Source organism: Hyperolius riggenbachi, chromosome 1 (genome assembly GCF_040937935.1).
Source record: "Hyperolius riggenbachi isolate aHypRig1 chromosome 1, aHypRig1.pri, whole genome shotgun sequence".
NCBI classification, from domain to species: Eukaryota; Metazoa; Chordata; class Amphibia; order Anura; family Hyperoliidae; genus Hyperolius; species Hyperolius riggenbachi.
In genome coordinates, this window is record NC_090646.1 from 665,009,115 (window position 1) to 665,024,661 (window position 15,547).

Sequence of the window (15,547 nt, forward strand, 5' to 3'; positions counted from 1 at the left end):
AATCCCCTAGTATGATAAAAAAAGAATCTGGGTACTCATTTTCCACCTCAGTGATGTGATCTGCGAGTTCCTGGAGCGCAGGCTGCATACATGTTTGTGGAGGGATGTACACAGCAACCAAAATAAATGAAGAAAACTCACGGGGTAAATAGTAGGGTCTGCAGTTTATGAAGAGTGTTTCTAGTCCAACCGAGCATGTCCTCTTAATAACTGTAACATCCGTGCACCACCTATCATTAATATAGAAACAGAGTCCTCCACCTTTGGTAAGTGGGTCCCGGTCAGATCTGTAGAGTGTAAATCCATTAATCTGCAGAGCATTGTCTGGAATAAGCTCAGATAGCCAAGTCTCTGTGAAGCAAAGGGCAGCAGAGAGATGAAAGTCCTTCTTTGTTCTGATCAGTAGTTCAAGCTCATCCAGTTTGTTACATATGGACCTGACATTTGAGAGTATGATTCCAGGTAGTGGAGAGCGCAGTCCTCTGCGTCGAAAGCGAGTCTGGATCCCAGAGCACTTGCCTCTTCTTCTAAGCCTCACTGCCTGGTTCAGCACAGTAGCTCCACTGGTTAGGATCCCCAAAAGATCAAGAGTAGATGAAATACCCAGGGGTAGATTATATTTATCAAAGTTCCGAATGCTCAGTAGTTGTTCACTGGTGAAGGTTATCCGGGTTGGGTTGCACAAGGCAATGTTGAAAAACAAAAATACATAAAACAAACATAAAAAGACAGAGCAAGCTGCCGAGGCTGCCATTTCCAGGCGCCTCCTCTCACTAAGCTGCCGCAGAATAAGAAAAAAAAAAAAAAAAAAAAGATTGGTGTTAGCAAGAACAAAGTTTCTGATTATCAGGTGATCTGCAGTATCACCTATAATACAGATATATACCTGATTATATGATGATCTGCAGAATCACCAATAATACAGATATATAGATACTGATGTGTTAGCTACACAATGCTAATAGACCACTAAGAAGTGACATAACCTAATCACACTTTAATGCACTAAGTGTGGTGATTGGTGTAACAGTAGTACTGACAGTATTTGCACTACCACACCAGAGGAGCTGGTGGGCACTACCCGTACTGTACCTCTCACCAGAGACAGGGGGTCCCTGCTGAGAGTAGAATGGTCAGACAGATCAGATCGGCAACAGACAGACAGGTCAGGTACAGAATCGACAGACAGAGGCAGAAACGAGTATCAAGCAAGGTTGGCAACAAGGTCAGATGGGCAGAGGTACAAAATCAGGAGACAGAAAGAGAACGGTAATCAGGCTAGGTTTGGCAACAGGATCAGATAGGCAAAGGTACAGAATCACTGAGAGTAAGATTGGTCAGAACTAGCCAGAGTCATAAACAGATAATAACAGTAATTAACAATATTAAGCTATCAAGTCGATTCTAACTTAGTGTGAATTCCCAGCTCCTGCTGGTTCTAACACACTAGGGAACTGACTAAGGTCTGAGCGCTAACACGAAGTATTCACGACAGCAGACAACTTGCAAGTGAAGCCGAGAGGCTTAAGAAGCGGAGGAGACCCCCAAGGCACGACCAACAGCCTCGGCCAATCAGGAGCGGTGAGCGTGCCCTCTGACGTCAGCCGACCAGCTGACGCGCCTCCTCCTGGCATAAAGAGCCTGACGGTGAGCGCGCGCACGCACTAATGTGCCCCTGAGCACAGCAGAGACACGCGTCCTCGGCGTACTAGACGCCTGGGACGCGGAAAAACCAGCAGGCAGGGACCCAGCAATGACCGCGGTGGACCCACCGTCCACCGCAGCCGACATGCGATTACTCCCCACACCCGTCCTCGGCGTGCTAGACACCCGAGGCGCAGGGAGGCTGGCAGGCAGAGAACCAGAAGCAGCTGCGGTGGTACTGCTATCCACCGCAGCTGACATGTCACTATTCATTACACTGTGTATCTATCTAGCAGTTGTGTAAAAACTTATAGTAATCTTCTTAAAGAAATAGCATAAAAATAACTTCTAAAAAAACTTCTTGCTAACATCTTAACAGAACTTAATGATGAAAAATTAATTAAGTAAATCACCAGAATATTAAGCATGTTACCCCCTCTCTGTCATCTCTTCAGCATCTAGAACCACGTGTGGGAAGGTAGCTTCTGGCTCGTGTGTCTTCTAAGGAGATCGGTAGGCTAGTGCAAACTGTGAGCTTTCAGCACCTACTTTTATAGTGATTGGATGCAATATGGCTGCCTAATTTGAAATTTCCCTAAATCCCATGTTCTGATTGGCTGAGATTTCCGTGCGTCAATGCTTTATCATGTTTTGAATACCTAAGTCATAATATTATTGTTTATAAATTCCTTAATTACCTTATCTTGTGAGAATTAACGTCATTACACATTTGACATTTGGTTATCAGGTCATTTCTGATGCAGTAAATAAAAATGGACATCACCAGCCATCTTGTCTGCTGGTTGACTTATTTGCCCCAGACATTGGCACTTTCAAACATTAAACAATGTCATTCATGACGCATTTCTGATTATGTGTCCTTCTGCTAATTAATTTGGAATGTGTCTGTCCTTTTGCAGACAAGAAATCAGTCATATTGACCAAGTAAAAAGTCTACAGCAATTAGATGCTTATTGAAGCATACAGGACTTCCCCCAATATACTTATTTGAATATAAAGCTTATTATATAATTCTTCTTAAAACAATCATATAACATATAATTGTATATTAAAACTTAATTTAATATAATAATAATAGCCCTGTGTCTCTGCGTCCCATGTCCCTGTGCGTTTGCGCTACTGCGCATGTGCAGCATGGACAGCCATTGGGACAGGAGGAGGACAGGGTCAGGGGTCGGGTGGGCGTGTGCAAGCTGGGCGTGTGCGAGGGTGCACGCGGCGGGTGTGCACATATGTGTTGACATGTGGCGGTCGTGGGAGGGGAGGAGGGCTGTGAGAAAGACCTAGAGCCCGTTATATTAACAGGCTTAGGTCTACTAGTTTAAAATAATGTTCTATAATGAACAAATACATTTAATAATTTCCACTGGCAGATGTCACTATTAAATCATTTTTAAATCATGGTGAAAACCCCTTATTTTTGTTTTATATTATGTTCCCAAAACATAGCATATGTTTTCAGCTATGAGTGTTCAGCTAGCTGAGACGTCCAAGTAAAAAGAACATATAAACAAAAAATGTTTTAGCTTCTAAACTAAAATAATCTTACAAGTTTCACACCCTGGAATATGCTGAGATGTCCCAGAGCAATATTTTAAAGAAGTACTTTACAGTTTACAATCAAATTTTGCATAGAACATTAAAACTTAAAAAAAAATAAACATATGACAGCTTTTCCTGCATAAATAAACCGCTAGAATTCTGACATGTGTATGTGTTAGGTCTGGTTCACACTACAAGCCCATTGCTAATGTGATACTGTAAGGGCTGGTTCACACTGCAAGAGCTTTTTCTAAGTTCTTGTGATCTGTAAAGCTCCTGCTAATGTAATGCTATGTGTGTGTTCACTTGAACGATGTGATTTTATAAAAAATTGCCCATAGCATTATATTAGCAAGAGCTTTTTAAATCACTAGCGCTTAAAAAGCTCTTGCAGTGTGAACCAGGCCTAAGGGTGATCCCTCTGGAGCAATTCAACTTTTAAAACCTGATACACATGGTGCCGGCAGCATTATCCAGTGACTGTGCTTCTTAAAGAGAAACTCCAACCTAGAATTGAACTTTATCCCGATCAGTAGCTGATACCCCCTTTTACATGAGAAATATAATGATTTTCACAAACAGACCATCAGGTGGCGCTGTATGACTGATTTTGTGCTGAAATCCCTCCCACAAGAAGCTCTGAGTACCGCGGTACTCTGGGCAAACTGCCACAATGTAACAATGTTCACAGACAGGAAAAAGCTGTTTACAGCTGTCTCTAACAGCCAAAACAGCTAGGAGCAGCATAATAACCTGCCCACAGTAAAAATGTCACCATGTAATAAATGTCAGAATGTAAATTGGGGAGAGGAAAGATTTTACAATGCGCAAACACTGACTGAATCATTTATACATAATTATGGTAAAAAATGAAGCACTTTTTTAACTACATTATTTTCACTGGAGTTCCTCTTTAAACATGCTGGTATACTGCAAACCCACAAGTGCCCATAAAATTGCAAAACAAAATAAGGGGGAAAAACCCTCTATAAAATCGCTTGGTGATTATAATGGTGTTTGGAGATTAACAAGCCAGTGTGTCCATTATTTATATATATAGTGATGAGGCCGGGATCACACTGGACATAATGACCTGCTTACAATGCACAGCAAGGGACACCTGATTAGGTGATTTGGGTGGGGCTGGGGGTGGCGTTTTGATACAATTGTCATGTCTGATTTCCATAGAAAGCACTAGTGAGAACAGATGTTGGCCATCTCTCTAGACTGTAGCTGTGTGTCGGCATATATAGTGTATGGGTGATCTAGAAATGTTGTGAAAGAATATGAATACAGTGACTAGGGACACGTCTGTATGGATCTTATAGACAACACAGAACCTGCAGACATGGCCATTTATTCACTTGTCTACAGCCTGGAAATGCCCTTATTTGTCACATATACACAGAGCCAGGTGTACTGGGGGCTGCAATATGGATGTACCCCCAAACCAGCCACAATCCCCCCATAATCCTTCCCCAGTCACTGCAATGGATGTCACATATACACAGAGCCAGGTGTACTGGGGGCTGCAATTTGGATGTACCCCCAAACCAGCCACAATCCCCCATAATCCCTCCCCAGTCACTGCAATGGGTGTCACATATACACAGAGCCAGGTGTACTGGGGGCTGCAGTATGGATGTACCCCCACACCAGCCACACCTCCCCCATAATCCCTCCCCCAGTCACTGCAATGGATGTCACATATACACAGAGCCAGGTGTACTGGTGGCTGCAGTATGGATGTACCCCCAAACCAGCCACAATCCCCCATAATCCCTCCCCAGTCACTTCAGTGGGTGTCACATATACACAGAGCCAGGTGTACTGGGGGCTGCAGTATGGATGTACCCCCAAACCAGCCACAATCCCCCCATAATCCCTCCCCAGTCACTGCAATGGGTGTCACATATACACAGAGCCAGGTGTACTGGGGGCTGCAGTATGGATGTACCCCCTAACCAGCCACAATCCCCCATAACCCCTCCCCAGTCACTGCAATGGGTGTCACATATACACAGAGCCAGGTGTACTGGGGGCTGCAGTATGGATGTACCCCCAAAACAGCCACAATCCCCCCATAACCCCTCCCCAGTCACTGCAATGGGTGTCACATATACACAGAGCCAGGTGTACTGGGGGCTGCAGTATGGATATACCCCCAAACCAGCCACAATCCCCCCATAACCCCTCCCCACTCACTGCAATGGGTGTCACATATACACAGAGCCAGGTGTACTAGGGGCTGCAGTATGGATGTACCCCCAAACTAGCCACACCCCCCATAACCCCTCCCCAGTCACTGCAATGGATGTCACATATACACAGAGGCAGGTGTACTGAGGGCTGCAGTATGGATGTACCCCCAAACTAGCCACACCCCCCATAACCCCTCCCCAGTCACTGCAATGGATGTCACATATACACAGAGCCAGGTGTACTGGGGCTGCAGTATGGATGTACCCCCAAACCAGCCACAATCCACAATAACCCCTCCCCAGTCACTGCAATGGATGTCACATATACACAGAGCCAGGTGTACTGGGGGCTGCAGTATGGATGTACCCCCAAACCAGCCACAATCCCCCCATAATCCCTCCCCAGTCACTGCAATGGGTGTCACATATACACAGAGCCAGGTGTACTGGGGGCTGCAGTATGGATGTACCCCCAAACCAGCCACAATCCCCCCCATAATCCCTCCCCAGTCACTGCAATGGGTGTCACATATACACAGAGCCAGGTGTACTGGGGCTGCAGTATGGATGTACCCCCAAACCAGCCACAATCCCCCCATAATCCCCCCCAGTCACTGCAATGGGTGTCACATATACACAGAGCCAGGCGTACTGGAGGCTGCAGTATGGATGTACCCCCAAACCAGCCACAATCCCCCCATAACCCCTCCCCACTCACTGCACTGTATGTCACATATACACAGAGCCAGGTGTACTGGGGGCTGCAGTATGGATGTACCCCCAAACTAGCCACACCCCCCATAACCCCTCCCCAGTCACTGCAATGGATGTCACATATACACAGAGCCAGGTGTACTGGGGGCTTCAGTATGGATGTACCCCCAAACCAGCCACAATCCCCCCATATCCCCTCCCCAGTCACTGCAATGGATGTCACATATACACAGAGCCAGGTGTACTGGGGGCTGCAGTATGGATGTACCCCCAAACCAGTCACAATCCCCCCATAATCCATCCCCCAGTCACTGAAATGGGTGTCACATATACACAGAGCCAGGTGTACTGGGGGCTGCAGTATGAATGTACCCCTAAACCAGCCACAATTCCCCATAATCCCTCCCCAGTCACTGCAATGGGTGTCACATATACACAGAGCCAGGTGTACTGGGGGCTGCAGTATGGATGTACCCCCAAACCACCCACAATCCCCCATAATCCCTCCCCAGTCACTGCAATGGGTGTCAGTATTGGGGAATGTGAGAATGGAAAATGATGATAAAATAAAGGGAAATAATGCTGCAGATCTCTGCTGCAATCAGGGCTGTTATACTCACTGTAATTCCACTATCCGGCTTGTTGTCAGAGCCGCCATCAGGACACTGAATTCATCACCCCCCAGCCTGTTACATGACAGGTCCAGCTTCCTCAGAGTCTGGTTATTCCTTATCCCGGATGCCAGGTGGGGGCAGCAACTGGAGGGCAGATTATTATTCCCTAAACTGCAGGAGAAGAGAAGAACGTTAGCAGAAATCTATAAAACCTGCATACAATTTGTATGATTTACACTTACATGAATTAAACATTTTCTCATTAGAAATATAAATTCTTGTAAATATTTCAATCATTAAAATGACCACTGCTAGAGGGCAATATAGTGTTATTGCTCATAAGGAATACTCTTTTTCTCTGTCTTACACAACACAATCCTATTTTCATTTAATCTACTTTATATGATATGTGAGTATGACATGAATGTTCCATTGTTACCACTTGCAGGCAGCAGTTGGAACCTCATAGACATTAGTGAACAATGTACAGCCCTGCTACAGGTCACCTCACACAGCAGACTGACTCACACAGGAGGGCAACCATCCCCCACATTGTCAGAATAGGGTAAATGGGAAGATTTCTGTCCCATTTATATCAGTGTTACAGGGGGTGCCTCTGGGCATGCAGGGGGTGGTTTTTACTTATTGGAAAGACCAGGATGCCTCTTATCACCTGTGCAGCATGTGAGGTCTGTTTATTATAATCCAGACTGCAGACACAGAGGAGATGTTACCAGACAATTACAGGAGACTCCATCATGTGCTAAATAAAGGTGTCCCTACATTGATATCAGGAATTGCAATTAGTCTTTCAGTACGGATGTCCTTGCTTACATATGGAATAGTGCAGAAAACAGCATTTCTGTTACAGGAAACACTTTATATCACTGAGGGAGCTTACATGGATTTTCATATGTCTTTTTCACACACCCTGCTAAGTAAATAGTTATATATAGTGATGCATGATGTGAAAGCTATGTGCATGTGTGTCAAAAACCTAAGCGGTTCTTGCCTTTTTCATGATTGCTAACTCAGTAAAAGACCGGCCTTTAAAGCGTTGCTATCATATAAATCCGGCATAGCGGGGTCTGAACCCTCTATAACAGTAATTATAGATTGACGGTATACCTTGAAATGAATCAGGGCACTCAGTATATGGTTTTATATAACAAGAATGCATTTGCTTATCATACAGCATATATACAAAATATGAACAGTTCCAAGTAGTGTTTCCTTCTAACAGTACTCCATCTCATCAAGGCTTTACAGCCAAGCAATCATCAATCTTCTAAGCACATTCAAAAAAAAAAAGTATATAATAGTTGTGTTATGTAGAATAGGATCAAAAGTACTGTAGTCTTATCTGCATCAATAGCTGTGTATCTATCTAGGAGTTGTGTAAAAACTTGCAGTAATCTTCTTAAAGAAATAGCATAAAAATGGCTTCTAAAAAAACTTCTTGCTAACATCTTAACAGAACTTAATGCTGAAAAATTAATTAAGTAAATCACCAGAATGCAGGCTTAGCATCTTTATCACTTAATACACTCAGACTAGTTGCTGTTGAAATTTGATTTTTATGGTGACGATACCGCTTTAACAGAACTTAATGCTGAAAAATTAATAAAGTAAATCACCAGAATATTAAGCATATTACCCCTTCTCTGTCATCTCTTCAGCATCTAGAACCACGTGTGGGAAGGTAGCTTCTGCCTTGTGTGTCTTCTCAGGAGATTGGCAGGCTAGTGCAAACTATGAGCTTTCAGCTCCTACTTTTATAGTGATTGGATGCAATATGGCTGCCTAATTTGGAATTTCCCTAAATCCCAGGTTCTGATTGGCTGAGATTTCCATGTGTCATTGCTTTATCATGTTTTGAATACCTAAGTCATAATATTATTGTTTATAAATTCCTTAATTACCTTATCTTGTGAGAATTAACGTTATTACACATATGACATTTGATTATCAGGTCATTTCTGATGCAGTAAATAAAAATGGACATCACCAGCCATCTTGTCTGCTGGTTGACTTATTTGCCCCAGACATTGGCACTTTCAAACATTAAACAATGTCATTCATGACGCATTTCTGATTATGTGTCCTTCTGCTAATTAATTTGGAATGTGTCTGTCCTTTTGCAGACAAGAAATCAGTCATATTGACCAACTAAAAAGTCTACAACAATTAGATGCTTATTGAAGCATACAGGACTTCCCCCAAAATATTTATTTAAATATAAAGCTTATTATATAATTCTTCTTAAAACAATTCATCGTATAACATATAATTGCATATTAAAACTTAATTTAAAATAATAATAATAGCCCTGTGCTTCTGCATCCCATGTCCCTGTGTCTGTGCGTTTGCGCTACTGCGCATGTGCAGCATGGACAGCCATTGGGACAGGAGGAGGATGGGGCAGGGGTCGGGCGTGTGGACATGTGCGCGCGTGAGCCGGGCGTCTGCGAAGGTGTGCGCGGCGGGCGTGCACATACGTGTCAACATGCGGCAGTCACGGGAGGGGAGGAGGGCTGTGAGACAGACCTAGAGCCCGTTATATTAACGGGCTTAGGTCTACTAGTTTAAAATAATGTTCTATAATAAACAAATACATTTAATAATTTCCACTATCGGATGTCACTATTTAATCATTTTTAAATCATTGGGAAAACCCCTATTTTTGTTTTATATAATGAGGCTGTTCCCAAAACATAGCATAAGTTATCAGCTATGAGTGTTCAGCTAGCTGAGATGTCCTTCAAGTAAAAAGATCATATAAACAAAAAAATGTTTTAGCTTCTAAACTAAAATAATCTTATAAGTTTCATAGCCTGGAATATGCTGAGATGTCCCAGAGCAATATTTTAAAGAAGTACTCTAACTTTACAGTTTACTATCAAATTTTGCATAGGACATTAAAACTTAAAACATACACATATGACAGCTTTTCCTGCATAAATAAACCGCTAGAATTCTGACATGTGTATGTGTTAGGTCTGGTTCACATTACAAGCGCTTTGCCAATATGATACTGTAAGGGCTGGTTCACACTGTAAGAGCTTTTTCTAAGCGCTTGTGATTTGTAAAGCTCCTGCTAATGTAATGCTATGTGTGTGTTCACTTGAACAATGTGATTTTATAAAAAATTGCCCATAGCATTATATTAGCAAGAGCTTTTCAAATCACTGGCCTTCAAAACGCTCTTGCAGTGTGAACCATGCATAAGAGTGATCCCACTGGAGCAATTCAACTTTTAAAACCTGATACACACGGTGCCGGCAGCAATATCTAGTGACTGTGCTTCTTAAACATGCTGGAATACTGCAAAACCACAAGTGCCCATACAATTGCAGAACAAAATAAGTGGAAAAATCCGTCTATAAAATCGCTTGGTGATTATAATGGTGTTTGGAGATTAACAAGCCAGTGTGTCCATTATTTACCATATTTTTCGGACTATACGACGCTCCAGACTATAAGACGCACCTAGGTTTGCAGGACAAAAACCAGGGAAAAAAAATACTAAACCTGGTGAGTCTATAGTGCAGGGGTGTCTTGTGGACATCCCCCCCCCCCCCCCCATGCTGTCTCTATCTACTTTTCCAGTAACACTAACCCTGCTGCCCCACCAATAACACTACACTATGCTAACCCCTGATGCCCCACCAATTACACTGCACTACACTATGCTAACCCCTGATCCCCCACCAATTACACTGCACTACACTATGCTAACCCCTGATCCCCCACCAATTACACTACACTATGCTAACTCTTGATGCTTCACCAATTACACTTCACTACACAATGCTAACCTCTGATGTCCATCAATAACACACAACGCTAACGCCTGATGCCCACCAGCTATGCTACAATGCACTACTCCAACACCTACTGCCCCCATTCCCAGCTACACTACACTTCACCCCTGCAGCTACAATGACTACTCTACAACTGCCACTGTGAAGCCTGAAGTACTAGGCAGACAGGCTAGTTAAAGTATTGGCCAAGCTGCATGGGTATGAAGCAGAGCTGTGACAGAGAGTACAGCAGGACCAGGCAGATAGAGCATACACACAGGCTGTATACAGGCTGTATACAGCACAGAGCACAACGTCCTGTTAAAGCCAGTCTAGCTGTCCATTTACACAGACAGCTCTAGCTGTAATCTGATCTTTGCTGTCATTACTGGTGTCACTGCCCGTATTGCTATCTGATGGGATGTAAGGCTAAGGATCCTGCCCTTTTGACCTTAAAGTGGATCAGAGACAAACTTTTGCACTTTTCATATTTGTGCCCCTTACATATAGTTTCTGGGGCATTCTTTCTCCCAAATGCTTATTTTTTTTATTACATTAATAGTTTACACTAATCTAAACTGCTGGAGCCGCCCCCAATTCCTCCAACGCCGCAGCGTTCAGTCCCATGCTGCTGGGAGCTGAGCCTGGCGAGGAGGATCCTCATTATCATGTGCCTGCCCCCTGTGCGCTGATTGGTAGAGGCGCACAGAGGGCTGGAGCGGAAGCAGGAAGCCGATGGGCGAGGAGGGGGCCACAGGCACGCACTGGCATCTCAGCGGGTGGCCCCTTTCACTGTAGCTGTCTCTCTCTCCCTACGCTTCACAGACCACATGTCAGCGCGACCCGCTGCGCCGCTATGACAGGACAGCGGGTCGCCTATCAGCGTGCATACAGGCAGTCTTCCTGTATGCATGCTGATAGGTGACCCGCTGTCCTGTCATAACAGCGCAGAGGGTCGCTCTGACATGCGGTCTGTGAAGCGTAGGGAGAGAGAGACAGTTACAGGGGAAGCGGCCGCCAAAGGTAATGCGATCGGCGCCCCCTTTCCTGAGGATGACACACCGGGGAAACTATACTGACTGGGGCTAACTATACTATCTATACTGGGGGGCAACTACACTAGCTATACTGACTGGGGCCAACTATACTGGGAAGGCAACTATACTAGCTATGCTTGGTAAACTATACTAGCTATACTAACTTGGGCAACTATACTGTTCATACCGAGGCCCACTATACTGGGGGCAACTATACTATATACTATTTACACTCATGTTAGATGCAAGGAGGTGGAGAGGGGAGTGGAGTTTGCAGGCTGAGGGGTGGAGATACAGAGCCTGTGTGTGTGTGATGACAAGCAAAACATGGCCACGCTCATTGTATCACAAGAAGAAATGATCATTTACTGTAGATGCAGTTTAAAAATGCCAGCAAAGGTCGTTAAAGCTAAGAGCTGTCTGTATAAATGGACAGCTAGACTGGCTTTTAACAGGACGCTGCGCTGTGTGCTGTATACAGTCTGTGTGTGGTCTATCTCTCTGCCATGTGTTCTCTGGTCCCGCTGTGCAAGAGAGGCTGTGAGATGGGACTGTGCAGTGGATCAGAGAAAACAATGCGTGCTTCAGTGCAGCTAAAGGAAGAGAGAGAGAGAGATGGGGAAGATAGATGAAGCAGGTGGCAGCCTGGAGCTTACCGGGGACTTGTGTGGCGTATGCAGGAGGACATGTGGCAGCAGACGCTAGGAGGGGGCGGAGCCTACTTCCAGAACTAGGAAGCCGACTTCCTATCTGAAATAGCGGCAGGATTCTAACAGCTGAGGAGAGGAGCGGCGGCTGCATAAGTTAGAGCTGATCACTTAAAAACTGTACATTCGGACAATAAGATGCACTGACTTTTTCCCACTAGTTTTGGGGGAGAAAAAGTGTGTTGTATAGTCCAAAAATACGGTATATATGTAGGGATGAGGCCGGGCTCACACTGGACATAATGACCTGCTTACAATGCACAGCAAGGGACTCCTGATTAGGTGATTTGGGAGGAGCTGAGGGTGGAGTTTTGATACTCTTGTCATGTCTGATTTCCATAGAGAGCACTAGAGAGAACAGATGTTGGCCATCTCTCTAGACTGTTGTTGTGTGTGCTGGCATATATAGTGTATGGGTGATCTAGAAATGTTGTGAAAGAATATGGATACGGTGACTAGGGACACGTCTGAATGGATCTTATAGACAACACAGAACCTGCAGACATGGCCAATTATTTACTTGTCTACAGCCTGGAAATGCCCTTATTTGTCACATATACACAGAGCCAGGTGTACTGGGGGCCGCAGTATGGATGTACCCTCCAAACCAGCCCCAATCCCCCCATAATCCCTCCTCCAGCCACTGCTATGGATGTCACATATACACAGAGCCAGGTGTACTGGGGGCTGCAGTATGGATGTACCCCTAACCAGCCACAATCCCCCATAATCCCTCTCCAGTCACTGCAATGGGTGTCACATATACACAGAGCCAGGTGTACTGGGGGCTGCAGTATGGATGTACCCCCACATCAGCCACAATCCTCCATAATCCCTCCCCAGTCGTTGCAATGGGTGTCACATATACACAGAGCCAGGTGTACTGGGGGCTGCAGTATGGATGTACCCCCAAACCAGCCACAATCCCCCCATAATCCCTCCCCAGTCACTGCAATGGGTGTCACATATATATAGAGCCAGGTGTACTGGGGGCTGCAATATGGATGTACCCCCAAACCAGCCACAATCCCCCATAATCCCTCCCCAGTCACTGCAATGGGTGTCACATATACACAGAGCCAGGTGTACTGGAGGCTGCAGTATGGATGTACCCCCAAACCAGCCACAATCCCCCCATAATCCCTCCCCAGTCACTGCAATGGGTGTCACATATACACAGAGCCAGGTGTACTGGGGGCTGCAGTATGGATGTACCCCCAAACCAGCCACAATCCCCCCATAATCCCTCCCCAGTCACTGCAATGGGTGTCACATATACACAGAGCCAGGTGTACTGGGGGCTGCAATATGGATGTACCCCCAAACCAGCCACAATCCCCCCATAATCCCTCCCCAGTCACTGCAATGGGTGTCACATATACACAGAGCCAGGTGTACTGGGGGCTGCAGTATGGAAGTACCCCCAAACCAGCCACAATCCCCCCATAATCCCTCCCCAGTCACTGCAATGGGTGTCACATATACACAGAGCCAGGTGTACTGGGGGCTGCAGTATGGATGTACCCCCAAACCAGCCACAATCCCCCATAATCCCTCCCCCAGTCTCTGCAATGGGTGTCACATATACACAGAGCCAAGTGTACTGGGGGCTGCAGTATGGATGTACCCCCAAACCAGCCACATTCCCCCATAATCCCTACCCAGTCACTGCAATGGATGTCACATATACACAGAGCCAGGTGTACTGGGGGCTGCAGTATGGATGTACCCTCCAAACCAGCCCCAATCCCCCCATAATCCCTCCTCCAGCCACTGCTATGGATGTCACATATACACAGAGCCAGGTGTACTGGGGGCTGCAGTATGGATGTACCCCCAAACCAGCCACACCCCCATAATCCCTCCCCAGTCACTGCAATGGGTGTCACATATACACAGAGCCAGGTGTACTGGAGGCTGCAGTATGGATGTACCCCCAAACCAGCCACAATCCCCCCATAATCCCTCCTCCAGTCACTGCAATGGGTGTCACATATACACAGAGCCAGGTGTACTGGGGGCTGCAGTATGGATGTACCCCCAAACCAGCCACAATCCCCCATAATCCCTCCCCAGTCACTGCAATGGGTGTCACATATACACAGAGCCAGGTGTACTGGGGGCTGCAGTATGGATGTACCCCCAAACCAGCCACAATCCCCCCATAATCCCTCCCCAGTCACGGCAATGGGTGTCACATATACACAGAGCCAGGTGTACTGGGGGCTGCAATATGGATGTACCCCCAAACCAGCCACAATCCCCCCATAATCCCTCCCCAGTCACTGCAATGGGTGTCACATATACACAGAGCCAGGTGTACTGGGGGCTGCAGTATGGAAGTACCCCCAAACCAGCCACAATCCCCCCATAATCCCTCCCCAGTCACTGCAATGGGTGTCACATATACACAGAGCCAGGTGTACTGGGGGCTGCAGTATGGATGTACCCCCAAACCAGCCACAATCCCCCATAATCCCTCCCCAGTCACTGCAATGGGTGTCACATATACACAGAGCCAGGTGTACTGGGGGCTGCAGTATGGATGTACCCCCAAACCAGCCACAATCCCCCATAATCCCTCCCCCAGTCTCTGCAATGGGCAGGGCAGCCATCAGGGGGGGACAACTGACACTGCAGTGAGGGGCCCAGGGCTTTTGGGGGCCCTGAGCCCCACCAAAGTACCGGAAGGGTCGTATCTGCTGGCGGCAGGCCGGTGGCTCACTAACCAGCACACCGCGTTCCAGCCCTGAGAGAAGAGTGACATCAGCGCTTGAACGTGGGGAGCAGATGAGTGAGCCCGCTAAAGCGGACTTTCTATACTGGGGAACCACCTATATCTGGCTACAGGTAACACAGGGGGATAAAAGAGGCACAGGGGGAACAGAGGAGGACAAAAGAGGCACAGGGAGAAAAGAGATGAGACGGGAGCATGAGGTCACACAGAGGGACACAAAAGAGGCACAAACTGAGTTGAGACAGAGGGGGACAAAAGAGGCACAGGAAGAAAATAGGGGGACAAAAGAGATCGGATAAAGGATAAGAACGGACCTACAAGTCTCTATCTCATTTGATAAATGGAGACTACCTGTATTTTGCTAGTATTTGGCTCCACCCACAACATGCCATGGTCACACTCACTTTTTGCCGCATCACGTTGTACATGACGCTTTCTTCAGTGTTGCCGGAGTGCACTTTGCACACGGACACGGGGGTGGGGTGGCTAGTGGGCAGGCACAGCAACCAATGGGTAGGCCCAGGGAG

General features: G+C 46.1%; 1 protein-coding gene across 2 annotated transcripts in view; it reads right to left on the reverse strand.

Moving 5' to 3' along the window:
• LOC137532290 (NACHT, LRR and PYD domains-containing protein 12-like) overlaps window positions 1-15,547 on the reverse strand; it is a 362,324-nt gene that overhangs the window by 116,678 nt on the left and 230,099 nt on the right. For both annotated transcript variants that reach the window (XM_068252670.1, XM_068252660.1), the window contains one exon: window positions 6,743-6,907. In XM_068252670.1, the coding sequence (XP_068108771.1) occupies window positions 6,743-6,907 (165 nt within the window). The remainder of the gene's footprint in view (window positions 1-6,742; window positions 6,908-15,547) is intronic.